Raw genomic sequence first — 26,681 nt, forward strand, 5'->3', positions numbered from 1 at the left:
TCCATTTGTTCTCTTACGTTGGTGTCATCTGCAAATTCGATGAGGGTGAACTCTGTTACCTTCTCCAGGTCACTGACAAAGACATGAAACAAGCTGAGGCTCAAGAGAGACCCCAGTGGTACTCACTCCAAGTAGGGTATGACCTGTTAACCACCACTCTGCAAGCCTCATCCAATCATTTCTTTAACCCATCTGGCTGGCCACCCATCCAGACCGTAATGTCCTAACTTGGTTTCAAGAATATTGTGAGATGGTGTCAAACACCTTGCTAAGGTCAAGGTAAATGATATTTTCTGCTCTTCCCTTTTCCACACATCCACTCATTTTATCACAGTTAAGTGTCTGTTGTGTGGTGGGTTTTTTTTAATTAAGAAAAGAATATAAAAGTTTTTTCCAGGGATGATTTTATTAACATTTTTTTTGCCACCATAAGGCTTTACAGTAACAGGAATAAAGTCTGCATCCTATAAACAATAAAATAGGGGTTTGGTTTTACTATAAATGGTTTTGTAGTTATGTTAATTACTCACCTCCTCTTGATAAGCTTAGTTGAATAGGCACTAACAGCTATGTGCTACTTAATCTTGGAATTTTTAGTATTAAGTTGGGGGATTCATCAAATGTCTGATAAAGTATCAGATGACTTATCACTGTTGACTCAGGACTTTTATCTTTTAACACAAGGAAAACACAATATATTTAGTGAACCTCAGTACAGCAACTTTTCAGTTAGATACCTGTAGGCTGCAAACTTGTAACATTATTGCTTGAACAGCATTTAATATAAACCATATTAAAAAAAAATATTATGACATAAAAGATACATTTGTTTGCTGCAAACATTTTTCCTGGATTTAACTTTGCAAATCAGATGTCTATACAAATATGAAATTTGTGCTTGCAGCCCATGGCTTCTTTAAGTTCTGTTAAACATGTCTGGCATAACACATAGCTTTATTCCAATGCATCCAAGGGTTTGCATTTAGGGTTTGGAATGTTTTTGGAGCATTCCAAAGGGGTTTGCTGGGTTTTTTTTCCCCAATAGGTATGAATCTCAATCTACAAATTTTTCCTGTTTCTGGCTTGAACCTGTTATTCTCCCTTATTTTCTTGGCATTATACATAAGATATCACCATTGTATAATATTCCTTCAATCTTTCATTAACTGGAATCTTAAAAGTCACATTTCATTATTTCTCTCAGACAGACTGTTGCATAACATGAAGGATCAAGGTCAAATGATATATGAAGAGAGACTTTTGATTCATTCAGATTGTTGTCTTCAATTTCAATTCCTTTTTCACAACCTTCCAAAAAATATGACAGATTCTGAACATTTTTCAAAATGGGTCTGTAGCATCCAGGTATATTCAGCTGTAATGGAGAAACTCTGAATTTGCACATATGCAGCTCATCCTTAGAAAGTCTTTCATGGTACCATTGCCCAACTTTATTACTGGGATACTTGATACTATGTCCCACCATTGGAAGAACCACCTTCAAAGAAAAAAACAAAACAACAAACATATTTGAAATAAAGCCCACCAATTCCCTTTTAAATAAATGTGATTACAATTTTAAATGTGTAAATCTTGTGTTTTGGGGCCTGAAATAGTAAACCAGCAGCTTCTCTTGTGAAATAAAGCTGTGCAAGGCAGGTATCTTGGATGTAATTAAAGCAGAAAAAATAATCAATGTATCAGGATTCCTAAAACAAACTAGAAATAAACTAATATGAATCTTCTTGCTTGTTGGGAAAGATATAGTAGTAAAGACATTAAGCTGCCTATGTAAGACTTTACAACTATGCACTCTGAACCTTCAAAAATTAGACCCTCAACTGCTCTTGAATGTTTTTCCCAGTGGACTGAAAAAATTTTCAAAGTATTTACATTCAGCTTCAAGATAAATATTGCTATAATGCAAATGACACTGTACTTATTTCCATTACAAAGTAAATATTATTTCCTCCTGTTTGTTATGAGAGTGGAGATTAGTTCACATGTGTTTTCTTTAATGTGCATTCTGGCAAGGAAGAAGGCTGCACCAGTTAACTTAATCACATTATTTTTAAAACAAAACATTTTAATCAAATAAAGAGATCAACAACTCAAAATTTTTCATACAGACTTACCTGGTGTATAGAGTATTTGTTAACTGATTCTTCTGGAGCAGTGACTACATGAACCTGACAAGACATTTAAGAAGTTAAGAAAAAAAGCTTTTTTAAAAATAAAACACACTATTTTAGGAATTATGCACCGTACTCCCAAACTTGTAAAGGATTCTAATGTTGTTTAATTACTGCAAGGACAATAAGCTATTTCAGTATGAAAAATAGTACAGATTCTCTGTTTACTAGTAAATGGCATTATATTCAATATTTACTGATGCTAGCTAACACCAATTAGCAAACTATCACTACGAACTCGTATTCTTTGAGTTTGAAGTTAACCATGCTGATGCAATCTTGTGCTACATCAGCTAAAGCAAAAATAATAAGAGAAATGGTTTATATTAAACAGGAATATATCTATATTTAACTCAATACTCAATTTGATACCTCTGATTTTCATTTTATTTGATGTACTAGTTTTATTAACATTCAATCTCAAAAATACAGTTGAAGAAAAATCACAATGGAAACAGAAGCAGGGACTGGAGGTTATTCAGTAACCTTCTAAGTCCTCTTGCTTTCAAATTTGTAAGATGTTCACCCAAAAGAAATGGGATACATTCTGCCTATGCACACACCTGTTTATTATCCAGTAAAACACTGCAAAATTCTATGGTTTATCTGATGATCAGGAGAAAGAATAATAGAATCACTTATGCTGGAAAAGACCCTTAAGACCATCAAGTCCAACTGTTAACCCAGCACTGCCAAGTCCACCACTAAACCATGTCCCTAAACGCCACATCTACATGTCTTTTAAATACCTCCAGGGATGGTGACTCAACCACTTCCCTGGGCAGCCTGTTCCAATGCTTGATAACCCTTTCAGTGAAGAAATTTTTCCTAATATCCAATCTAAACCTCCCCTGGCGCAACTTGAGGCCATTTCGTCTTGTCCTATCACTTGGTCCTTGGGCGAAGAGACCCAACTGCTTCCACCATAAAAAGGTATGCTAACACTGAAAGAAGAGATGGCTTCAGAATGGACTTCAGCATGCCAAGACCTGGGACCAGCACACACTCCATTGCTGGCTTCTGGTCACTGGCTCACCCACGGCTCCACGCACAGCACCCAGGCTGTGCTGTGGGTGAGCAGAAGCACTCCCTTGCCCTTTACTACTTTCCCAAGAGACTGCTGCAATTTTTGAACAGCTGCTGACAGTTTAGACCCACTGTCAATCTGTTTTAATTGCCTCAGTGAAACTGTGCTACATGTGCTTTGACTGTGTAGCTGCAATGAGATTACCAGTTCAGTCTAAGGCCACCTTTTACCATGGGCTAACATTCATTAATATATATAATGGGAAGGTCTGACCTGGAGAGCAAGACTCACATCTGCCCTGACTGGTAATACAGGCACACCCAAAGCCCATTCTGAAGGTTTTCCCCAGTCAAAGAGCATTATATACAATGCAGGCTAAATTCTTAGATATATGAATTCTGACATTCTGTTCCTTCTTCTCACTTGAATAAAACGAACAGTCAGAACAGAAAAAAGGTGCTAATATACATCTAGCATATACGCCTATTTATGGTAAATCAAAAAAAGCTGCATCACTTTTTTCACCTTTGTCACAAATACGTTAATGAATGAACCAAAATAAAAGCATTAGAGTATATCTGAGTATGTATTCAACTACATTAAGCTTTTTTTTTTTTTCCCCAAGAACTATTTTGTGAAGACTCACCTTGTCATTCAGGGAAACACTTTCATCATTTTCTTCTGAGAAGACAAGATCACCCTCAACAACTTTTGAACCATATATCTTCATTCTATATGATGCTGCTTCATTCCAAATTTTACTGCAATAAGCATGGACATAGAATATGCGCATGGAATGAGGAATATTGAGCCATCCTTTGGTACAACCTTCATGATTTACACCATAGCGATTTAAAGCTCGTAGCAACATCTTCTCTCTCACTTTATATTCCGGCAGCATCACGAGTGCACCCTTTGCATCTTCTGATATAAACAGAAATAACCATGTAAGTAATCCCTGATTTTTCAAATATTACCTGTCAGGAAAAACTGCACTTAAGAAGATGAAATAATCAGGTAGGGAAAAATTGATGTCAGTCTAACCTCTTTATGCTGACTTTTAGGTTACTATTCCCTTTCCTTCAATGTGTCACATTAGACAGATTTCATCTTAGATGCCTATCAACACAGTCCCATGAATTCTTTTCTATTTCATGCAGTATAAACTAAACTAGCTGTTATTCAGATACTCAGCCTAGTTTGCATTATTTATTTTTTTTTTTAGAAACTTAATTCATCACTCCAAAGTTTGGTTTTTTTAGATCAGGTAACTGAAAGTAAAAACCAAGCTACGAAAGAACATTAAACATCTGCTTTACATCATTTGACAACATGTATTTCATAGAGGGTCAAAAACTTTATTTGAAAGGTACAATTTGCATTGGCCATTGGGAAGTCTGAGCCTCAACCAAGATGCAAATATATTTAATCAGATTTGTACTACATTCTATAAATGCAGTATATTTTAAATCTTAATGTTCACACATTTTCTCATTACGAGTGATTACCTGATGAAGCCTTTCACATACTCTTTTACATTTTGCTTGCAGGAAAAGGCAAGCATCTGTTTTCAGAGTCCACATCAATGTATTTCCATGTACAATGTACAGCACAATTCATTGCATTGTTTTTGTGAAATGAAACGTATCTATGTCTCTTGAAGCTATATATCATAGTTGTTCTGTCAATCTACAGTGATAAGCAGGTTAATAGATGTAGAATATTTGAAAAGAACAAATAGATTTGAAGTCAAGAGCAACTCGAAATTTTTAGTTTTGGAGAGAAAGTTAAGCTGAATGATAAAATCAATAAATATGACAAACAGCATTTTACTCAGCAGACTTCTGTCTTTGAGATATTTTGTTGATTTTAGTGCAAGACAGAAAGAAGGCAGATCACAGGAAAGCATAGGAGAGATACATAATTAAAGAGATGTAAAAGCTAAGCGCAAACGTGCAAAAAACAAGAGCTAAGATTGTTACAGAAATCTCAGAAAATTAGATGCCCACATGTGGTAAGTGTTGAGCATGAGTTGGGTGTCTCATTCCTGTATACTTCCAGCAGGTCGAGGGAGGTGATCCTGCCCCTCTACTCCGCTCTCGTGAGACCCCACCTGGAGTACTGCATCCAGCTCTGGGGGCCCCAGTACAAGACAGACATGGAGCTGTTGGAGAGAGTCCAGAGGAGGGCCACGAAGCTGATCGGAGGGATGGAGCACCTCTCCTATGAGGACAGGCTGAGAGAGTTAGGATTGTTCAGCTTGGAGAAAAGAAGGCTCTGGGGAGATCTAACTGCGGCTTACCAGTACCTGAAGGGGCCTACAGGAAAGCTGGAGAGGGACTGTTTATCAGGGAGTGTAGTGACAGGACAAGGGGCAATGGGTTTAAGCTGAAGGAGGGTCGATTTAGATTAGATGTCAGAAAGAAATTCTTTACTGTGAGGATGGTGAGGCACTGGAACAGGTTGCCCAGAGAGGTTGTGGAGGCCCCATCCCTGGAAGTGTATAAGACCAGGTTGGATGAGGCTTTGGGCAACGTGGTCTAGTGGAGGGTGTCCCTGCCCGTGGCAGGGGGGTTGCAACTAGATGATCTTTGAGGTCCCTTCCAACCCAAGCCATTCTGTGATTCTATGATTCTATAATGATTCTATGATTAGAGAGAAGTTTATATTCCAAAAGCAAAGAGATGGAAGAAGGATAAAACTGCTTTGATAAAATTATCTTAGTCTTTTCCAGTATTGTGCTATACAGTGTTTGTTTCTATACTGTCTTGCTCCTGAAGTACATTAGTTTTCCATTATTTTGCACATTTAGGGCATCATCCTCATCTAATTTTTAACTGTGCGACTCTACTGAGTTCTGCAGAATAAGCTATTAAGCGGTAAAAAGCAGCAGCAAAATAAAAAGTATCTCTCTGTGCAGCAACACCTTATTCCTTCACAATATCGACCCTCAATAAATATATAGACAATTTAACTAGACATACCAGTTTGAAGAAAGTATCTTTTTGCATTGTTTACAGGGTCATCTGTATCTTCAGGTGTGAAGAACAACTTCACAGCTTTCACCTTTAAAGAACAATATTAATAATTTTTTTTCTGCATTTATATATAACTATTTGTCAACTAAACAGACAATCATGCATCCAATTCTGTGTTAACATATTCTGCAACCTCTCAAAATGGTAGCAGTTCTTCAAGGGCAAAGTCAAATTCTCCCTTTCACAGAAAATGCCATGAACAGCAAACCAATATGGTTGTGTTCCTTCTCAGATTAAAGAAAGGTTTCAGTCACACAGAAGACACAAGACAGCTTTCAAAGCTCCTTGAGAAATCAGTCACTTTTCCTGAACATCCAGTTAGAACTCCTCAAATTTGTAATGCCACCATTCTACCCTGAACAGGAAGGCTCCTTCTTTCCCTTTTGCATGTCTCATGCAAAATGTAAACTGAACATTTCCCACAGTCTCACACAAAGGGAAAACAATCTTGCTTTTTTTTTATACTGATCTGTATTAGGTTAGATGACACTGTGACAGGGAAAGCCCTACACTAACCTCTGCTACTTGCAACACCAGTGGAGCCACACAATTTGCTAGCACTTACACTAAATTGTGACATCTGGTTCCTGTCCTCCTCTGTACTGGACTGTGCAAGCACACACTGGCACATTTTTAATATAAATAGTAGTTCCTACATGTTTTAAATTAAAAAATAACTGAGTTAAGAGATTTAAACCATTACTCTTCAAGGACTGGCACCTGGTACCAACTACCAGAATTAAAAATGTCAGATACATCAACAGTAACTTTTATGGGCCGCCCTCAAATCCTGATTCTTCTTATATTTGGAGGATAAGTTTTCCTGACTTTTCTCAGAATCAAAACAGATTAGAAGAAAAGGATACTCAAGTATTCATTTGACTTTGTAGTGTCTGATTCTGTTTTAGACCTGTGCCAAGTACTATACCATATACATTGAAAAGTATATGACTCTTATCTTATGAATTATTACTTAAGAAATAAGCTCTCCTTAGCTTACATGGGAGCAATCACTCAGAACTAAGAGTTTGGGAAAGTAGCCAAGGGATAATGGAAAGCAGCAATCTCTTCTATATAGCAGATAAATTACTGTGGTATTGAAAAAGTAAATCCTTTCATAGGATCCTATGTAATTTCTTGTGACATTTTTAAGAAGTATATAGACCCCCAGCAGGATAAAGAGGCTACAAGTTAGGAGGCAATCAGGACCATGAATAAATACTGTATAAAGATTGCTTCATTTTAGTGTTGAAACCCTGTATGGAATGCAGCCACTTTCCTGCCAAATGGCATGATGACAATCACAATCACATAGCAATCATAGACAGAAAAATCACTTCCTGAACTATTTAAAGCTGCACCTGCTGTTTAAAAAAGATTTTCTGTTTCAGCATGAAGATCTTCATGCTTATGTTGTTGTCAAAACTGATCTGGCAATTACTTCCAGCACACATATGGGTTTATCTCACAAATGAAATTGCTCACTGGGAAGGTCAACGCCAGCGCTAGACATTGCAATAGTAATATGAAATTAACTTGACAGTAACTACTTAAATTACAAAATGAAAATACCATTTTTTCAGTCAGTAAAGCCAATCCTATTTGATCTGTCTGAACATTTTGTCCTTGTCCAAATCGCTGAGGTCCGTAGTAATTTACAAAACCTTTTGTCTAGAATGATAAAGAATAAATATGTTAAAAGCATGAAAGTACCAGGTACAATTAGTAAGACTAAACATACAACACACATACATCTACATTTACATCCAAAATGTATAAAAATTGGTTTTTTAATCAGAAATAATACATAACAAAATTGTAACTCATGATTCATTACAATATTTTAGCACCTAATTTAGAAACATCTAAAAAGACAACCAAGTTCTATCATTGTCTTCACTTTCATAAAAAAATAGGTAAACGAAACAAAATTATTTCTATATAGTTGATTATTCTAAATACAACTACAGGTCAAGTCAAAGTCATTGAGCTTTTTATATGCACCAGCTTATGAAACCTCTAATCAAGCAAATGCGGCATAGCACAGGTAATGAACAGTAACCATCGTTGGACATTTTTTCTTAAAAATACTAATCTTTTTTCACATGAGATCATTTGTACTATTATTACAATAGTAAAGACCAAGTGAGCACTTCTTCTAATTGGGATTTTAAGTCTCCTGATGAGTTCCAGGTCACATGTGGGCAGTAACATCACAGCCATGCGAACCAATCAGAACATCCTTTTCTAGAAAATAATAAGTATGCATGGAGTAGACAAGCAAAAAACATGTTTGGGTTTTTGGTTTTGTTTTTTAAATGGTTATTCAGTTCAAATTATATAACCTTGCTTTGAACATCCATAGGTCCCATACACATGGAAGATGAAAAATCTGTATTTTGGATTAACACACATGCTGGTTTTGTCATTCACCATCTGACCAGTAAGTTAAATTTAATAAAGCAAGACACACAATCAAAAGAATTTGTGTTCATCTTCCAAACAGCAAAACCAAAAAAAGTCAGATGGAACAGAGAGAAAAAAGCATGAAATTACCAGTTGAATGCTTTTTTTCAATAATAAAATTAATTTCCAAAAGACATGTAATGTATTTTGCTTTTGCACACTGGGTAGTTTTCATTCAAGTCTTTATTCCTGGATTAATCTTCTTAAAGTAATTTGTTTTATGGCTATTACTTAGATAGGGTAAGAAAATTACTGCTGTACAAAATACCTAAAGTTTTTCTTTCCATAATTTGCTTTTACTTTTCTCAGTGGTTTAGGAATGTCTGGTGATGGGGTTTTCTTCAGGGACTAAGGATAACAGCAATCAAAATCCACTGAATTTCAGGGGATCTTCTTTCTCTGTGATGGACATTTCACATGTATTTATGACATGAAAGTTTTTGACCTGAGCCAACCATGCATATTCTTCACGTGACCAAAAAAGGCAACCAGATGACACGTGTAACTATATTCTTTTACCCCATCAACTGCCACAGTGAAACACAGTGCTTTGGTTGGCCTTAGGTCTGTGCAGCAATAGCTCATATATCTGTACTCATTTGCTACCAAATTTCCCATTTGTCTTGCTGCACCATTCTGGGGTCTGCAATCTGTAACCCAGAATGATTTCACTTATGGTTCCTCCTTGGAAGTCAGCTTTACTCCTGATTCCTTACGTAATGTAGGAAACACATAAAATAGCAAAAAGCATCAAAACTGGGAAATAGTGCCATTATTGTGCTATTACAAGCATTTTCTTTAGAAGTACTTTTTTTTTTACAGCACAGAGTTAAAACTCTGTTCATTATTGGCAACTATGAAGCTTTTTTACCTCAACATTTTCCATTGCTTCAGATATTCTCTCTTTCAAATTTGAAGAAGAATCATGACTGTGGTGTTTGAGATCTCTCACAACTATATCAAAGTGATTGCCCTTCAGCTGACCAAGTCTAAGGTGCTGGCATGCTGAATGTATGTTGTGTATTCTCATGCCCTTTTTTTCCATTTTGCTTCCAATTTCTTTCAACCTGCGTAAATAATTGGAAGAAATTATGAACCATCCCCTGCTAAAGCTATCAACTTCGAACAAATATCTTCTTCACCTTTGCACTAGAATTAAAAACACTTAAAAAATAAAGTTATGTAAAACAGAGTATCGTGAGAAAAATCAAATCAAATCAAATGCAGAGATAGAAGTCTTAAAATGTAGTTATAGTCCAGAAATACTTGCTAAATGTTTGCTTCACTTGCACTTACATTCTGTAGCTCAACAGATATTGGAATGAAGCAATTCACTGAACCTTCTCAAGGCAACTGAACTGAATTTTGCATTTTTTATTGAAAAACAAGTAATTTACTCTTCAGTCCTAAAAATCTGCTTTTCATTAAAAAAAAAAAAAAAAGAAAAAAAGAAAAGTGCTCTAGCAGACTCCAAAACATAATTGCTCTTTCCTGGTCAGCCTTAACAAAAACAAACTCAGTGCACTGATTCTCTGGGTATGCTTGCACATGCTTGTAATTGGAAACACAGCTGACAGTTCAACTATTTGCCCTTTAAAGTATCCACTCAATCTCTTTGTTCTTATGTGTAAGTAACAGTCACTCAAATCAAAGGAAACTTTCAGCATAAGAGCTTACATTCTAAGCTATTTATTATTTATTTATTATTTATTATTTTTAATAACTTTATAAATTATTTTTTAAAATTCTTTATTTTCCCTGTTATGCTTGTGGCTTGGGAGTATTTAACTATTTTAACTATTTTGCTTTATTTAAACATTAATGCAAATTTTTGCTATTTATCTCTAGAACAACTGGCCTTACAGCCCAGTTTGCAATAGAATTTTACTATTGATATATATTTATGTTAGTAATAAATCCTAAAAACATAAATTCTACTTTCTTTTATTTGCGAAGTGTACTTTGTTGCTAAGATCAAAAACCACTAGAAAGTTAAAGCTGAGGACGAAATAAGTTATGGTTTTGACTCTAGCAATTTTTTACTGTTACTATGGCAGAACCTAACATATACTTTTTACCCACTGAGTTGGCTACAGAGAGTAAGAAAAACAAGGAATGGAAAGGCACACCTTCTATTATTGACACATTACTCAGAACGTATTTTCTGCCCTCAGGTTTGGTGATATCTTCTTTACTTAGTCTCATGTTTCTAAACTGGACAATACAATAGAAGTTGACACTTAACACTCAAAGACAGCATCAGTCTGACGTATATTTGTAATAATTTACTTTGGTCTTGTAGCTGTACAAAGCTTTTAAGTTGTTTTCTGTGGACCACAAGACAATACTTTGACAGCATGTGGAAACCTCTTGCATCATGTGGCATAGGCTTCTTCTTGGTTCCAGTTAGTGGATGGTATTTAAGAAATTGTAAAGTGGATCCTATGAGCATGAATTGGAAGGATACTGTCCCAGATGATATAGTATATTCGTATTATGAAAAATACAGAGAAAGGCAAGACCTTTCCTTAAATTCTAATACAGGACAAGGGAAGACACATCAATAAGAACATTTCAGAAGATCGTACCATGTCGATACTCAGCAATATCTAAAAATATGTGCTAAAAGGAATGCGTCCAGATTGTTAGTACCTCTCAGGAGTCACCTTCTTCACAACCATAGGTTGGTAAGTAATAGCCTTCTTATCTTTGATGCCAGTGTAACTGAAGTCTGAAGGAAGAATGCCAAGTTCAGCAGCCAAGAAGCTGATTGCTTCTAGGGTTTCTAGATTTTCTTTCTGAAGAGTGAAAGCTGAAACAATCATCTCAGAATTATTAGGAATTTGCACTTCTAAATCATACAGGTGTTCTGCCATGACAGCTGGGCAGGTTCTTCTCTTCAAACTATAATAGCATGGAAACTGCAAAAAAAAGTCCTACCACCCCACAAAACTAAAGAAAATGTGACTTCTTCAGTACAGAAAGAGAAAAATAAAGACACAGTACACAAAACTCTTTAAAACAACCAGAAACCCCTGCTACCTTTAAAAATAGCACCTGATAAAATGCAACACAATTCAATGAACATGTATTGGCTTACTGCCAGAAACATTGTATCAGAAACCAACTGCTTTAAGGAATGAGACCATAAATCAAATTTGACCTTAGTAACTTGTCCAACATCTAGATGCATTTTCTAACACCCCGCCCCCAATTACTTTCAAGGGAAAGCTAGCACACAGGGAATAACACAGAGCTACAGCCAAAATAACAGTAACCATTATCACTGAACAGTTTATGTAAAATAACTGCAGTAACTTCATTAACCCATCTCATTCTCCAGTGATGTAACTACACTGCTTTAATAATAATTTATTTCAGCATAAACTATGGTCAAGCAGGCCTACATATCATACAAAAAATATTCTGAGACTCAGTCTTACTGAAGGACACCCTAATATCTGACACTTTCACTAAAAATGTAATATTTACCTGTATAAAGATCTTGTTTTTCCTGGAAACCATCAGCACACCTTTTTCTGGACCAACTTTTTTCTCGAAATCGTACCGTTATTGACATATTTGGCTGATCATTGACGTCTGTCACAGTAAAAGACTTTGTTTCTAAAAGTTTTCCAAATTTTCTATTGATAAAGTGGTGAACTACTTTTCTGTGCTCTTTGTTTCCATCAGGCTCAAAAGAAAATGTAGTATTTTCTAGCTTTGCATCTAAAAATTTAAAAAAATCACTTGTTTCCTTTTCAGTCACTAACTGACAAAGTTCTTTGTAATCAGCATTTCCTTTTACAATCATTTCATTGCCTTTTGTAACAGTGACTAGAAAGGGGAATTTCTGCCTAATAGCACTGTGTAAATCAGCTCGAGTTTTCTTGTCCAGTATAGGTCCGAGCAAGAACTCTCCAGTGCTAGAATCGGCACTATTTTCCAAGTCCCATGCATCCTTCAGATCACAAGCAAATTTATTAAGCAGTTCACTCATGGGTTTGCCTAGTAAGGAATCCAATATACTGGCTTCCTCGAGGCCAGAGTTCTGTTCAGGTTCACCCTCACACTGGTTTTTGTTAGGGGATGCAGAACAGTCGTCTCCTGTGCAGCGTGGGTCACGCTCTGAAGGACTGGGCACATCACCACCACAGCCCTCGGCACACTGACCGGGAGGCTCCGTTCTCAGCTTTTTGGGGGCTTCGGTGGTTTTCTGAAGCGATTCAGCCCGGGTATCCCTAAGCAAGTGTTCAGGCACCTCGATTTCTGTCACTACGAAGTCACTCGGTGAGTTTTTGATAGTACCACAGAAGCCGGTGTGATCAGTCAGGTAACTGAAGGAACGAAGCATGGCTCCCCTGCCTTCCCCTGCTCCCAGCCAGAAACCACTACACCTGCACAAGAGGAGAAAATAAAAAAAAAAGGCGGGGGGAAGAATTAAAAATATCAACTACTAAAGAAAAGGCTGCTGAAAGGCAGGCAGGCAGGGCCGCCGGCACCGCTCCCGTCCCGAACGGCCGTAACGGGCCGGTTCAACGGCACGGCCACGCGGGGCAGCACCCGGCCGCGCCCCCAGTCCCGCAGGCCGCTAGCAGGCGCCCCGCCAGGGGGCGCCACAACTCCCCTTTCTCCCCCCCCCCGCGTCCCTGTCCCCGTCCCCACGGGGGAAGGGGCCCAAGGACGGTACCAACTTCTCCAGGATCGCGGGGAAAGAGAGCAAGGGAACCACCCCCCCGGCCAGCCATGGAGTGCGCCGGGGGGGCGGGACATCTACTCGGTAGCCTATGGGAAGGCCGCTTCCGCTTTCTCCTTACCGAGCTGCCGTCTCCGTCCCGGTGACGCCAGAGCCGTCAGAGGTTGAATCCCTCCCTCTTAAAGGGGAAGTGATGCAGTCGAAACGCCTGACGTGAAGCAAGGCGCACGGGGCGGGTCGTGGGCGCCTCCGCCAGGAAGCGACGGGGGTCGGCGGTCAGGGGAGGGGGGGGTGGGAAGGGAGGGGGTGAGGTGAGGTGAGGTGAGGTGGCTCCCGCCGCCGGTTGGGGGCGAGGGAGGGGGCGGTCGCCTATGAGGGACGGCGGGCGGGAGCTGCGTCGCGGGGGGCGGCGCTGGGCGGGCCGGGCCTCCCTGAGCGGCCGCGCACCGACTGGTGGACGTGTGAGGAGGCGGACGGGGACGGGGACGGCTGCGGCTGCGGCTGCTGTCGGGCAGGGCGCGAAGCAGCTGTGGTGTCGTATGTGACGCGTTACTGGCTTGCGCAGCCCCGGCGAACCTGTTCGGTAACGGTGCCGTTTGCGTTCCTTAGGAGCTGAAGATGAGCAAGCCCGTAACGACTTCAACGTATGTCCGCTGCATTAGCTATAGGCTCATGAGGCAGCTGGCAGATTTCATCGATCCGCAAGAAGGGTGGAAGAAATTAGCAGTAGACATAACCGACCCGTCTGGTGAAAGCAGATACAACCAAATGCATATAAGGTCCTATATAGAAGTCACATAACCTTGTTTATTAACTGTTTAGTATAAATACCGTTGTCCATGCCATTATTGTAACTTGTTGCACTTTGTGTGCCAGTACGTACTTAACATCTTACAGTACTGTGTCCTTAGGGAACCCAAGGTGATTACTCCTAATTGTTTTGCAGCTCAGTTTTCAGACAAGCTCTAGCCAAAGAAAATTGACTAAGGAAATTAGAATTAATTAGAGCCACAGACATGTATTTGTAGTGTTGCAGCAGTGGCTGTGTAACTTTCTGTACCCTAGAGACTAGTAAACATTGACTTTATTGTGCATCTTCACACAAGAACAGCACAAGAGACAACTGGACTGTAACTCCTAATTCACTGTTCCCAAGAAAATGTCCAGCAAATGTGGGGAGCCTGAGGCCTAAAACTAACAAGTTTAATTGAGAAGTAATGTCAGCAGTATTTTGTGAACACCTTGTTGCTTGAAGGGCTTGTTGAATCCTTAAGGTATTTCAGAGGTTATGAGATTTTAAATACCCTACGTGTCGTCTTGGGTTTTCAGTCTTCTAGTGACATTAAATCTTTGTTTGTCTTTCTGTAATAGTAATAAATCAGTCAGAATAATGGATCTCAACTTCTGCTTAATGCCCATCTCAAAATATTCAAAATGAAGTGTGAATGCGAAATGGATGGAAAACCATTAAATTTTTTTCCAGACTCTGACTTGCCCTCTGTCTCTTGCTGACATTCTTTTCTCTGTTAGTCCCATGTGCTGATAAGGGTCTTAGACATGTATGCATATTTTTCCCTTAGTTTTTTCCATACTTTGCATATTTTTCCCCAAGTTTGAATTTCTTTAGGTTTTTTAGCTGCATTTTCAGAAGATTTGTGAATAATGGTACAGTTCAGTAAATTCAGAATTTTTTAAAATTTTTTACCTTTAATCTCTTTCCCTTTATGGTTCTTGAGGTCACTTTTTTTTTAATGTTGGTCTTAATTTCTCTTTTAAGGAGATTTGAGGCATTTGTACAAATGGGAAAGAGCCCCACGTGTGAATTACTTTATGACTGGGGAACGACAAACTGTACAGTTGGTGATCTTGTGGATCTGCTGATTAGGAATCAATTCCTAGCACCAGCAAGCCTTTTGCTACCAGGTAACTGTTACCCTTGTACTTTTTGTACTGTGTTCTCAGTTTTCTAAGATGCTAAAGAGCTTCACAGTAACTTGACAGTCAGAAAGGATTAGGTCAAAATATCCAAAAGTGGATATATTTCCCGTTATTTGTAATAACAGTTTAAATAAGAGTTTCAAGTTTAAGAGTCCTGCAGTTTACACATGGTGGCAGAATATACCCTTCTCATGATGCTTATGTGTCTCCTAATCGTCGTAAATACTGGCATTAATGTTACTTCTTTTTTTCTGATTCCTAATGTAGTTAACACTTTTTCTAAATTCCATTTTCAGAAGCTGTAAGGATGGCACAAGAAGTTACATTACCTCTTTCTTCACAGGAAACCATGCCTATACATGAGAAACAACTGCCTATACAGGAAAAAGAAGTGGCATCTGTAAAGCCTGTTTTAGCTCAGAGTATAGAGAAGCAACACTCAGCTCCTTCCTGCTTAAGTCAGGAAAACAGCAGCTCACAGTCTAGTAACACAGGTATGCACTTAGTTTGGTAGAGTTAAGTACAATCTTTTTTGCTGATCTGTCCTTCATCCCATGCAAAATAAATCGTAGGAATGCATTGGAGTAATGACTATATTCCCATCATCGTGCATCTATAGGAAACAGCATCTTGCTTTTGCTCTTGTTCTGTGTGACTCTGAGTTTAGCCCAGGTAATAAGATATCAATGCATGAGTTGCACCTTGCCCCTAAGGCAGCTACTGTGATGGAAAACTTGATTTTTAATTACATTGCAATTTATTTTGTGCTACATGTAATCCTGTTGCCGTTTTTAGATACTGATTTTGTAGACTGTTTAGCATCTTGTGTTTCAAAGCTGAATGTTACATATCAGAAATGACTGAGAATGTTGGAGAAAAATGATTAAAGAAAGCGTTACAGGAAAGTATATGGTTGGTCTATTCCTTCCTAAAGTTCCACTTTTGGGTTGCTGCCAGAAACATCATGTGATTTTTACATCTGACACAGTGTGGCGCACTCTGTGATCTGCTGCACGTTTAACTTGTATTACCTGTATTACAAGTATTAACAAAAAATACAATCGGAAGGCTGCTACAGTGCTAGCTGTGAAGAAAATTACACGTAGCTAATTAAATTATTTATCTGCATTTCATTTTTTTTCTAGTACCTTCATCACAATGCTGGAAGTAGGGCTCCACTATGTCAGGATTTGCATGGTAGCGAGGTTTTCGTTTAATAGAACTGAAGCAGAGAATCTATTCAATGCACTTGTTCTTAAGTGAAAACGTAGTTGTGCTAAATAGCGAATATGTCTTTCAGATTTCCATAATTTTTGGTTTCATGACTTGGAAAGTGTTACAAATAATTTTGATGCACGACCAGAATCAGCTGGAGGTAATAAACTGGGAGAAGGTGGCTTTGGCGTTGTGTTCAAAGGCTACATCAATGGCAGAAATGTGGCTGTCAAGAAGCTTGTTGCTGTGAGTTGTCCTGGACATTTTTCTTTTTAATGACTATGTACTTTATAGTTTAGATTTGTTTATCTGTGGAAAGTCTTGAATGATACACTTCAGAAAGTGTCACCATATTAAACAAGAGTTGGGTTGAGAACGTTATCCTGTAGTCCCATGAGAAGCAGAGTGCTCCCCCAGTTCCCCCTCTCCCCTGCACACAAGAAGTGGCAGAAGGGAAGAGGTGATAGGGAGGATTCCCTTTCAGAATCAGATGAACGATTCCCAACCTGAATAGGTATTGCCATAGAATTTTAGTCTTCATAACCAATGGTTTGTGTGAATAATTAATTTTGTAATGAGTAAGTGCTAGTAGTGGGTAACTGCAGTGAAATAAAATAGGTGAGTTGGTGACAGTGCTATAATTGGATCCATTTGTCCAATAATATCGTGTTCCAAGGAATTAAAAATGATACTTTATTTTTGAGTTGAGTAAAAAAAATATTGTGAACAGTTAAGTAGTTGTTACATGTAACTAATCTAAAGAAAGGCTTACAATTCTAATTTTTTTTTTTTAAGGAACAACTGTGCATTTTAATATGGCGAGCAATATTAACACCAAATACTTCCTTTTGTAGATGGTTGATGTTAGTGTTCAGGACTTGAAACAGCAATTTGATCAAGAAATAAAAATGATGGCAAAGTGAGTACAATTATACAATGTCATTCTAGCCTTTTATGGGAATCTAAGTTTGCAGATAATACATTAGCTAGTGTGATCCCTTATTTTTGTCTTTCTAGCATAATTTAATGATTTTCATGTTAAGTGAGAGTGTTTCATATACAACATGACTGTATTTTGTTTGTTTTAAAGCACCACTGCAGAAACCTGGCTATGTGCAGCAGGGCTGGAACATGTAATTGGGGATCAAGTTTCCTCTGCCTTGTATTTTCCTCAAATGTTGGGAGTCTTTCAGAGCATATATGAATAGATTATTTTTTTTTTTTGCTATAGGTGTCAGCATGAGAATCTAGTAGAATTGCTTGGTTTCTCAAGTGATGGCGCTCAGCCATGTCTGGTGTATGAATACATGCCCAACGGTTCATTGCTTGACAGACTTGCTTGTCTGGTAAGTAAAATCTTTTCTAGCCTCCAGCTGTCGTACTTTGCTGAAGTGTAGATATCTATGAAATATCTTTGAAACAGTACTGAACTGTAGCAGCCAAATTATGTTTTACTACTTAATTCTGTGTTCTAGAGGACAAATATGATAACAAGTATTCTTCCAGTAATGTTTTATACAAATGTTTTAGACACATTAAAGTCAAAGCAGGTTGACAATACAATGTCATGTACCAGTACCTGAAGTGGCACAGGAACTTGGACTTGCTGTGTCTGTGTGGAGCAAAGCAGAGGGTGCTGCAGTATTGTTCCTGGTTCTGACATTGACATGTTCTCTGCTAGTTGTTGAGATTCTGCATTGTGAAATTGCCCTTTGTTCATTGCCCTTGTGATAATGGTTATAACGCAATGTTCATAATCTGTGTATCTCTTTCTGAAGTGCCTAAGTAAATGGGAAATAATTTTTTTTAAAATTAGTATTTTGTGTAAATGCAGTGCTTTCTTCTGATTTAATCAAATGACGTATCTTTTAGCCTTGGCCTTTAGTAAACAAGTTGCTTTGTTTTTGATGAGGCAAGTCTGTGTATGAAGGACAAGTAGTTGCTTGTTAGAGTGATACCAATAGTAAGCCAGACTTAACCTAGTAGATGAGTGTCCATGTTTCTTGAAAGAGTTAAAAAATCTGCTTTATACTAAGCAAATGCAGCTTCTGAGGTTGTAATCTTGTCAACATTTTAAACTGGTGCTACTTCAACCCCCCATGCCTCCAGACCTAAAAAATATTATTCTACGTTTTTCTACACCGATCTTGTTGCACTGGATCAATCATTTAGTAGTCGGAGAAAGAACTGGGTTAGGGAACTGATCAAGCTGAAAAAAATACTCGGTGAAAAAAAATCTTTAGTTTTCACCTGGAGACGTTTCCTCTGCAAAGCTGCACAAGTACTTCTGCCTCAACAGGAAAGAAGAAGTGGTGTTAGGATGAGAATGAATAGCAGTGGTTGGGGAAAGGACTGGATATGTTTGGTAGCACTGCTGTCTTAGGTTGGTTTGGTTGATTTCCTTGCACGTGCTTATGTATTTGCAATTTTTTTTTTTTTTTTTTAACTGAATCAGTGCAGAAGAGTGACTAAGTTCTCCTTAACGGTAGTGCAAGTTTATCTGTAGAAATGAGCAGTGTTTGACAAGGATGTACTTGAAAATGTTCATCCATGTAACTTTGGCCATTATCAGGTGAAGTTAAAGATTGGTAATAATTGAAAGATTGGTGGTAATTGAAAGCTAAAGTAGAAATAACTGAGCCCTTTACAAGGAAGAGACTAACTTCTTACGAGAATCTAAATCAAAATCTATAAATCAGAAAGAATCTTCTTCTGTTAAAGTCGATTAGGTGAGGAATTGGCTTACTGAATGTGTTCTTGCTGGTAACTTCATTTTGTGACTTCACTGGATGTGTTTGAGGCACGGGCTCTTGCTTATGTCGTCTTCTTGTCTGGACTTTGAGGAGCAGGTGAAGGAGGTGGTAGAATGATGAGGTACTCTAATCTTCTTCTCTGCCACTGACAAGATTAAGAAGTAGTTTTGAAATGTGGGTGTCCTCACTTCTAACGTCTAGTTAGTAACACGAATCGAACTACACTCTTGAGAAGTGGTAAATCCAAAAACACTGGAAGATTGACTTCTCATTGTTAATAAAAACTGTTGATTGCTTTGAATGAGTTGCTTTGGGTTAAAAGGCTCTTGTATCAGTGGAGTTACAAAGTGAAGATGCAGTAGACGCAGGCAGTTCTTTGCAGTGCAGCTGGCCTTGTAGGGTCAGAGTTGAATATTATTAAGAACGCTTTTTGCAACAGGTGAATTAATCTAAGGCAAAATGCAGGGGAAAGAACTGAATGTGACAAATGCATGTATTTCTGCCCAAGTGAATGAAGAAATGTATGCTATTAGTCTTTTTAACAATTTACTTGAAAACCACAAAACATCAAGAAGTTGGTTTTGGATTGTGGGGGTTTTGTATGTTTTGTTTTATATGAGCATATACATATTAGATTTTCACCTTTCTACTTGCCTTTCTCCCTTCTTATTCAAGGATGACACTCCACCAATTTCTTGGAATACAAGATGTAAAATTGTTCAAGGTACAGCAAATGGCATCAACTTTTTGCATGAAAATAATCATATTCACAGAGATATTAAAAGGTAAAAGCTGCTGACTATCACTGGCTGCATTTTCCCTTTTTCCTTTTTTTTCTTCCTCTTTTTCTTCTCCCCGTTAAAGTCGTTTTAGAGAGAAAAACCTGCAAGAAGCATTCCTTCAGTCAAGGGCACAATCTTTTCTGCAAGTGACATCCATCACCATAATCTTGTCTGTGCCACAAGGACATGACCAGTACAGACTTCTAAAGATAATTATGAGGCTATTGTAATCTATTACTATCAAATAGTTACTTGAGTGCTGCGAGGATACCAGAAGTTCTGTTCTTTCACAACTGCTGCTAATGAAAAAGCTGCTGTTCAAGAACATAATGACTTTTTAAATGGGCAATTTTTCAGATGAAAAACCCACCTTTTTTTTTCCCCCAGAACATTTCTTCAGAGTATCTCCTTTGATTTACTGCTATTTATTATGAAGACAGTAAAATTATTTCAGTCAGGTTTATGAAGTTCAGGGTTCTTCAAGGATAATGTGTATTCACTTGTGTGTTATACTGGAAATTTTTATAGGGATATCAGAGCTCAGAAAAGGTGGGAGTTTTGTTGTAGGGGCTTTGTTTGGGTTTTTTTCTGGGTTTTTTTCCCCTTTCTTGCTACAGTTTGTTGTGTTGGGGTTTTTTAAAATACCAAAGCAGTCCAGATCTTTGAAAAAAAGCCTCGGATGCATTATTCCTTCTGTGGGTTAAGAAGGAGCAACTGACTGATTGGGTGTCATGGATGAATGTTTCTGTAGCTTTCTTGCTTCTGGCAACTCTGCTAAATGTAGGCAACTTGGTTTTGTCACCTTCCAGCATGTGAGAAACAAGTTTTTGCTTCAGCTGCCTCCTAAAATGTGCTTGCTGCTTTGACAATTTATGTTTCTTCTTTCTTCCCTGCCTAAGCATCTGGACAAGTGTAATGACTGGAAGGGACACATTTTTTACCTTACGCTACTCTACCCTTCTAACTGCTGTGAGTTGATCATGTTACAGGACTGGGTTTTGTTTTGTTTCTTCTTTTGTTTGGATTCCATTTTGCAACCTCTTGCACTTGCAGTGTGAATAGTTCAGTAAGCTTGGTTGGTGTTATTAATAGTGCTGCCATTCCCAGGTAAAACTTAGATGAAGAGACATCTAAGAAGGTTTACTTCAGTCTTCGTTTTGCTATGATGCGTGGAGACAATCTGTAACCACACAGGCACTACAACAGCTTTTCTATAGACTAGAGGGGACATGATGGGGTGTTCTCAGAATTGTCCATAGTTTTTTGGCTTGGTTATGCCCAGAAAATAGATCATTTATGTCTTGGGGCTTGACAGTTGCAGTAACTTGCTTCTGTTGTCCTCTTTGTGGTGTATCAAAAAAGCAACCATGCTTTGGGCTTGGCTGAAGTTGATAAGAAGCTCAGATTTATGAAGTTGTGATCCTGTTCTTTTAGAAGTTGAGTTTTAAACTTTGATTTATTTAGAGCAATTAATTTTGAAATTGTGCAATTTCCAACAAAATTAACTCTTAGTTTTTTTTTTTTGTTTTATGAATAACAAATAAATATCTTGGATTTCAAGAAACACTTCCAAATAGCAGTTTGCATTTAGTTACTAAAGAGTTACTAGGCCATTATAAAACCTAATTATTGTACTGGTTTGGAAAATTCTCTTTTTTTATTTTTTTTCTCCCTCAGTGCAAATATCTTACTAACTGATACATATATACCCAAAATTTCGGACTTTGGACTTGCAAGAGCATCTGTAACATTCACACAAACAATCATGACTGAAAGAATTGTCGGAACAGCAGCCTATATGGCACCTGAAGCTTTGCGAGGAGAGATAACGCCTAAATCTGATATCTTCAGTTTTGGAGTAGTAAGTAGAATATGGGAGGTAGTATATTACTCTTTTTGTAAATGATAAAAACATACAAAATCAAGGATATCCGAAATTAAATAATCCACTCTGATCTATCATTTCTACTTTTCCCAATAGATATGCTCTTAAGAGAGTGTTTCTAAACTTTCATTGGGTTAAAATCATTTGAATATGTTGATTAAACCATTGAATTTGCTAATGATTACAATAATTGTGTTAAAATGTAAATTTGCATATGAAAGACCAGAGTAGAATAACATTCCAAGTTCTAGCTAAATGTAGTTTGAAGTAATGTGGAACATTGTTTCTTCTTGCATGATATTGTACAAAAATATAACTCAGGCTGGAAAAAAAAATTAAAGAAAATGTTCCAAAATAAAGTGTGCTTTACTATTTTTAAGTACTGAAAGTATGCTGTCGATGTGGGGTTTGCCTTAAAGCTGAGTACAAAAAATACATGAACTTAATATTTGGGAGAATAATTAATCCATTCTGAATAAATCCAGGATCCTAATTGCTATTGACCACTCCTTGGCATTTAGTTTCATGGGGAGGTAGGCCTGTGTCTGAATGCTCTGGAAATCCTTCCACCTTCCTTTGAAGCAATACAATGTAGGGTGAGAAAAATTTGTGTTGAAATTCATAAACCACACTGCTAATAACAGTTACTGAAAATAAAGGTAGGAACAACAGCAACAATCAACTGTACAGAGAGCTATCTTTGGACAAACACAGACCCTTTGAGCATTTGTTTGAAAGATGTGCTCCTTTTTGAAAATGGTGTGTGTGTATATATATATACATATACTCTAAGGATTATTCTATGCTTCAATGCTACAGGCTTGGGGAAGAGTGGCTGGAAAGCTGCCTGGCGGAAAAGGACCTGGGAGTATTGGTCGACAGCTGGCTGAATAAGAGCCAGCAGTGTGCCCAGGTGGCCAAGAAAGCCAACAGCATCCTGGCTTGTATCAGAAATAGTGTGGCCAGCAGGACTAGGGAAGTGGTCATTCCTCTGTACTTGGCACTGGTGAGGCTGTGCTTCGAGTACTGTGTTCAGTTTTGGGCCCCTTGCTACAAGAAACACATCGAGGTCCTGGAGTGTGTCCAAAGAAGGGCAACGAAGCTGGTGAAGGGTCTAGAGCACAAGTCTTACAAGGAGCGGCTGAGGGAACTGGGGTTGTTTAGCCTGGAGAAGAGGAGGCTGAGGGGAGACCTTATCACTCTCTACAGCTACCTGAAAGGAGGTTGTAGCCAGGTGGGTGTTGGTCTCTTCTCCCAAGGAACAAGTGATAGGACAAGAGGAAATGGCCTCAAGTTGCACCAGGAGAGGTTTAGATTGGATATTAGGAACAATTTCTTCATCGAAAGGGTTGTCAGTCATTGGAACAGGCTGCCCAGGGAAGTGGTTGAGTCACCATCCCTGGAGATACTTAAAAGATGTATAGATGTGGCACTTAGGGACATGGTTTAGTGGTGGACTTGGCAGTGCTGGGTTAATGGTTGGACTTGGTGATCTTAAAGGTCTTATCCAACCAAAATGATTCCATGATTTTCTCTTCTGTTTTGTTGGTTTTTTTGCCTAGGTCTTACTGGAAATAATAACGGGTCTTCCTCCAGTAGATGAAAACCGGGAGCCACAGTTACTGGTATGTTCCTTTTGCTTTCTCCTCCCCTCCAGGATCACTTTATATGAAATCATAGTCAGTTAACAGGATCTGAGACAATCAAATTAGTCATAAACATTGATACAAGAGCTGTTTTCATAACTATGTATTTTTGTCATAGAGGTGAGGCTGAAACTTTTATCTCTTGGCTGGTAGAAGATTATTCACTCCCCAAGGTCATCTTCTTCTGATCTGATACTATAATTCTCTTTGTTTTGGCACTGCTTCTTATTGTAATACCATTACGCTTTATCAGCATACTCCTCTTATGCCCAGATACCCTGATAGTTCCTCATTCATCAGAACATTTTAAACTATTCATCTCTGTTGTTTCTTTATGGTTCTTTATACTTTTTACCATTCCTGTAGCAATTTTCATCCTCTCCAACCTTACTAATAATCTGTAAATACATTGTGTTTTTAACCTTAGGGGAGTTAGATGTAAGGGCTTGTTTGCAGGGTGAGAGATGGTTTGCATTTTGTTTTCTTTTTTACTATTCACTGAGTAATTCAGTTTACTAATTAGGAAACTAATATCTCAGAGATCATTCTCTTGAATTAAAAATCTTACAAGGCTGTTCTCAATTTAGCCTTTCATTTAGCTTAAAATTAATTTCTGAGCTAATTAATCCAAGGTTTTCCTAGAATATTTTTTACATAAAGACTTGCTTATTTACTAAGTATGAAATAGCATTGAGGTTTGGATTGGTTTTGTTCCATACTGTTTGATAGTAGATCACTTTCCTCACAGCTTTAGGAATACCTGTGTACTATTAATAGATTTTTTTTTTTTTTTCTCTAAGCTGTATCTTCTGGAGCGGCATAATACTTAATCTTGTTGAGCTCTGTAAAGACCTTGGAGAACTCAGTCCCTGTCAAATTGAATCTTGAGGTTTTGGGATTTTTTCTGAAGCAAGCTCTTTCAGAGATAGGATCTAGAAAGGAACATAAAGTGTAATTTGACTGGTACAATTTATCTTGTAATGTACTTTTGGGAGCATAAAGAGAATGATCAGTGCAAGATAATGTGGCATCCTTAGCTTTGAAAATTTTGGGGGAGTAGAATGTTAGTCAGCAATTTCAGACTGACCCATAGAGGAAAGCAGAAGGCCTGCCTCTACTCACTGACTTTTTATTTCTTACTTCATTTACCATGCTGACTTGTCTGAGGTATTCCTCAAACACTATTTGTGATTACAGATAACGCATTTCAAGTGTGTTGGAGCTGGAGAGCTTTGGACTAAACCAGTCAGTTTTAAAAAATTTATTTCAGACTAAAAGTTTCCTTTAGAATAGGTATAGCAGCCACCAAGACTGGTGACAGAAGTTTACAGAAAGAGGCTTTATAAAGTTGACCAAAAAAAAATTATTCACACTTAAGCTTGCAAATTTGTGGGTTATTAAGTAAACGTAAATGCTTTATGTTGATCATGCTGCTTCTCTTCAAAAAGAGACAATACTAAGAAACTGAGCCTTGAACTGGGAGGAGGTTAAAGCTGTATGATGCAGCTTAAAGAAAATTGCCTTATAATTTTGTGCTAATTAGAAGTAATTTACAATAAAAATGTATAGTCCTTTTATAGTCTCATAGGCTGTTTCTGCAGTTACTGATGAATAATTATGCTGGTGAACGACTGTCATCATTCTTTGTCTAGAAAAGTGGTTGAGAAAAGAAATGAACACTCAAAAGCAAAGTGAACACTTCAAAGTGTTAGTGTGGAATACATGTTCGGATGCTTACAATGTGATCTGCTCATTGCTTCAAACTCTCTTGTAGTTAAGTATCAAAGATGAAATTGAGGATGAGGAAGCAACTATTGAGGATTATGTTGATGAAAAGATGAGTGACTGGGATGTATCTTCAGTTCATAAAATATATTCAATTGCTGAGCAGTGTCTGAATGAGAAAAAAAACAGGCGGCCAGACATTAAGATGGTATGTAGTCTTTGGGAGAAAAGGTTTGAGAGTGTGTGTCCGTGTGTGTGTGGTTATAGTATCAGTTATTTATATTTCTATCTGTTCTCTTGCAGGTCCAACAGCATCTACAAGAGATAAAAACTTGATACATGTTTCTTCTGATACAGAAATATTTTTGTAATGTAGTAGACACAGCAGCAAATATTTTATTACTATTTAGCGCAATATTATCAGCTATTCTGCTTTCCAGAACTTCCTGGTCTGCATGTAAGGTGTTGGCCTCTCGCCCCCGTGCTGTTTTTGTTAACTGAGCAGCCTTTTCACATACCCATTTTTCACATTAGCCATTGGGCCCTCAGCATGAGAAAACTTCTTTTACATTAGCAAATTGCAGTGCTGGTACATCTTCTCCACAGCTTTTTAAATACACTTTTAAAAAAGCAAGATGAAAGCTTTCTACAGTAGATAGATTGACAGAGCAAAGCAGGCTAAAAATGGAATGAAAATGACTAGTAAGATTCCAGGTACTTTGGACTAAGTAGGTATGAAAATATTACCATTGTAAATGAAAGAGGTTATTTTCATATAAACCTTTCTTGCATCTCATGAACTTTTTTTTGACAGCTGGAGGGGTAGGAAAATAGTCTGGCTTACAGCTAAATTTGAAATTCCATTGATTATCAAAGAAAAGGAAACATTGCAAAATGATCTGACTGCATTCACAGATATCTATTTATCTTTGTAGAAAGCATGTGGTTTTGAACACTTGTATTTGTCACTAGATGTCTATTAACTCATTCTATATTGTCTTTTAAACCTGATAGTTTAATTCAGAAAAAGGTATCCACTTAAACAGCTTCTAGTTTTATTGAGCATAAATTGTAAAAAGCTGTTAACATAAATAAAAACTCAGCATTATCATTGCAGATGATTATTTCTGCTAATAAAACTTTGAGCCTTGGAAACAATAGTCATGTTACATTGCTTGCGTTTCTGATAATGACATTATGCTAACCTCACTGCGTGGAATAAAGGTGTACAGCTCTGAACCGGGGCTTGGGGAGAAAAAAAAAACTGCTATAAAGCTAAATCAGAATAAAATCTGCTTAAGCCATTCAGCTTTAACCA

At 37.7% G+C, this 26,681-nt stretch overlaps 2 protein-coding genes across 6 annotated transcripts; one reads left to right on the plus strand and one right to left on the minus strand.

Moving 5' to 3' along the window:
• Nucleotides 1-399: 399 nt before the first annotated feature.
• Nucleotides 400-13,637, minus strand: PUS7L (pseudouridine synthase 7 like). Of its 2 annotated transcripts, XM_054832578.1 has the most exons (9): nucleotides 13,541-13,637; nucleotides 12,216-13,120; nucleotides 11,376-11,535; nucleotides 9,595-9,790; nucleotides 7,830-7,928; nucleotides 6,204-6,285; nucleotides 3,866-4,143; nucleotides 2,136-2,189; nucleotides 400-1,498 (listed from the first exon to the last, which is right to left on the minus strand). In XM_054832578.1, the coding sequence occupies exons 2-9, from the start codon at nucleotides 13,075-13,077 to the stop codon at nucleotides 1,175-1,177; spliced, it is 2,055 nt and encodes a 684-aa protein (XP_054688553.1). In that variant the 5' UTR covers nucleotides 13,078-13,120; nucleotides 13,541-13,637; the 3' UTR covers nucleotides 400-1,174. The 2 variants fall into 2 exon arrangements, with proteins under 2 accessions (XP_054688553.1, XP_054688543.1); XM_054832568.1 differs by lacking the exon at nucleotides 13,541-13,637 and having other exon boundaries at nucleotides 11,376-11,508; nucleotides 12,216-13,240.
• IRAK4 (interleukin 1 receptor associated kinase 4) lies at nucleotides 13,579-26,469 on the plus strand. Of its 4 annotated transcripts, none has more exons than XM_054832600.1 (12): nucleotides 13,579-13,694; nucleotides 14,029-14,198; nucleotides 15,197-15,342; nucleotides 15,654-15,851; nucleotides 16,658-16,818; nucleotides 17,427-17,491; nucleotides 17,804-17,918; nucleotides 20,001-20,110; nucleotides 21,785-21,968; nucleotides 23,555-23,617; nucleotides 25,413-25,571; nucleotides 25,667-26,469. In XM_054832600.1, exons 2-12 carry the CDS (start codon nucleotides 14,038-14,040, stop codon nucleotides 25,697-25,699), a joined length of 1,395 nt encoding a protein of 464 aa, XP_054688575.1. In that variant the 5' UTR covers nucleotides 13,579-13,694; nucleotides 14,029-14,037; the 3' UTR covers nucleotides 25,700-26,469. The 4 variants fall into 4 exon arrangements, with proteins under 4 accessions (XP_054688575.1, XP_054688585.1, XP_054688566.1 ...); XM_054832610.1 differs by having other exon boundaries at nucleotides 13,618-13,687; XM_054832591.1 differs by lacking the exon at nucleotides 13,579-13,694 and having other exon boundaries at nucleotides 13,847-14,198.
• The last annotated feature ends 212 nt before the right edge of the window (nucleotides 26,470-26,681 follow it).

This window comes from Grus americana, chromosome 1 (assembly GCF_028858705.1).
Source record: "Grus americana isolate bGruAme1 chromosome 1, bGruAme1.mat, whole genome shotgun sequence".
Lineage (NCBI taxonomy): Eukaryota > Metazoa > Chordata > Aves > Gruiformes > Gruidae > Grus > Grus americana.

What these genes read in the sequence shown, in the direction of transcription:
- IRAK4 (XM_054832600.1), top strand. Translation starts at nt 14,038, where the DNA reads ATGAGCAAGCCCGTAACGACTTCAACGTATGTCCGCTGCATTAGCTAT. An exon ending in TACAACCAAATGCATATAAG is followed by an intron (nt 14,199 to 15,196) that starts GTCCTATATAGA and finishes TTCTCTTTTAAG; the next exon opens with GAGATTTGAGGCATTTGTAC. An exon ending in GAAATAAAAATGATGGCAAA is followed by an intron (nt 17,492 to 17,803) that starts GTGAGTACAATT and finishes TTTTTGCTATAG; the next exon opens with GTGTCAGCATGAGAATCTAG.
- PUS7L (XM_054832578.1), bottom strand. Translation starts at nt 13,077, where the DNA reads ATGCTTCGTTCCTTCAGTTACCTGACTGATCACACCGGCTTCTGTGGT. An exon ending in AAAACAAGATCTTTATACAG is followed by an intron (nt 11,536 to 12,215) that starts GTAAATATTACA and finishes TGATTGTTTCAG; the next exon opens with CTTTCACTCTTCAGAAAGAA. An exon ending in AAGATACTTTCTTCAAACTG is followed by an intron (nt 4,144 to 6,203) that starts GTATGTCTAGTT and finishes TGTTTATATCAG; the next exon opens with AAGATGCAAAGGGTGCACTC.